The sequence below is a fragment of the Bison bison genome, unplaced genomic scaffold, assembly GCF_000754665.1.
Source record: "Bison bison bison isolate TAMUID 2011002044 unplaced genomic scaffold, Bison_UMD1.0 scf7180017847024, whole genome shotgun sequence".
Taxonomy (NCBI): Eukaryota; Metazoa; Chordata; class Mammalia; order Artiodactyla; family Bovidae; genus Bison; species Bison bison.
This window is the reverse complement of record NW_011477597.1, coordinates 5,199-6,647: the sequence shown is the minus strand read 5'-3', so window position 1 is coordinate 6,647 and position 1,449 is coordinate 5,199. Positions and strand designations below refer to the sequence as shown.

At 40.3% G+C, this 1,449-nt stretch overlaps 1 protein-coding gene across 1 annotated transcript in view; it reads left to right on the top strand.

Annotated features, from left to right (window-relative positions):
* LOC104989673 (protein Jade-3-like) overlaps positions 1–1,329 on the top strand; it is a 4,211-nt gene extending 2,882 nt beyond the window's left edge. The window contains exon 2 of the mRNA XM_010841423.1: positions 632–1,329. Within this exon, the coding sequence (XP_010839725.1) occupies positions 632–900 (269 nt within the window). The 3' untranslated portion in view covers positions 901–1,329. The remainder of the gene's footprint in view (positions 1–631) is intronic.
* Positions 1,330–1,449: the final 120 nt, after the last annotated feature.

Genomic DNA, 1,449 nt, shown 5'->3' with positions numbered 1-1,449 from the left:
TAGTCACATATACAGTACCTAGAATTTTCTTTTATCACTTAATACATTTTTGTATGAAAATTTCCATTAAATGTGCTCATTGGAACTAGTTTGCTGAGAATGAATTGTTATTTATATCCAAATAGTTACATGATTCTAATTATTATACTATAAATTAAAGTGTTCAAAATTACAAAGTTCAGTGAAAGTCCTCCCTCAGTGGGACTAAGAGAAAACAGATTCAGGGGAGTTCCCTGGTGGTCTAGTGGTTAGGATTCCAGGCTTTTACTGCCATTGCCCAGGTTCAGTCCCTGGTTGGGGAACTGAGATCCTGCAAGTCAAGTGGTGCAGCCAAAAATAAAAAAGAAAGAAAACAAATTTAGGAGGAGACTGGCTAGGATTTGGACAGAAAATTGAAAGGGTCAGTGTATGTAACTTACAAGGAATATGGTGAAATGTATTTCTCCTTTCATGTCTCAAACACTAATTTTAGAACAGCTCTAGTAAAAGATTCTTTAAAATCTGGTTTTAAAATCAGAGATGATTTTATCCTTTAGAATCCCCACACCCTTGCTTGCACTGGGCTCACAGTAGGTGATTTGGGAATGACAGCTGACTGATGGGTTGATTGATTGTTTGTATTTCTGTGCAGGTTATGGGCCAGTTGATGAGAATCTTATGGAAAAGACAGTAGAAGTCCTGGAACGCCATTGCCATGAAAATATGAACCATGCTATTGAGACAGAGGAAGGGCTAGGCATAGAGTATGATGAAGATGTGATCTGTGATGTGTGCCGGTCTCCAGACAGTGAAGAAGGGAATGATATGGTGTTCTGTGATAAGTGTAACATCTGTGTGCATCAGGTTAGTGAGAGTGGAGACCGCCACCTCCCCACGGTCACCCTTTCTGAAGCTCAGTGATGATCTCCAGCACCCATATCTGGGTAGCAACTTGCATTTAAGGGTGAAAATACCAACTTGACCTGGCTGTTCTCCAGTAATTCCTTTAGAAATAATACTTCTTATTAACTTTAATCCAGGGGGCTAAACCCAGGTCTTTATTGTGTATCATCATGCCCAGGCCATTGAGATCGCCTTGTTCAATACTTTTACAGTACCCTGGGGTATCTCCTTGCTACCTGCCTGGGAGTGTCTCCTCTGCCTTGGAGTCCCTTTTATATCATCAGGTTACACCCATGGTCAGTAACCTTGGTGAGTTTACACTTCCTGTATCTGGAAGTGCGGACTTCTCATCCTGGCACCCAAAGCTCTCCTCCATCTCCCAAATATACCACTCTCAGAAAACTTGGTCCACTCTACTTTTAAACAGTAGAATTTTAGGATTGTAAAAAACTGACCCACTCACTAATTTTACAAATAATACCAAGAGAAATGAAGTGACTTTACCCAACCTCTTACAGCCTTCTCCCATTTCTGGTTAACAAAACTTCACATATCTTTCAAGATCTA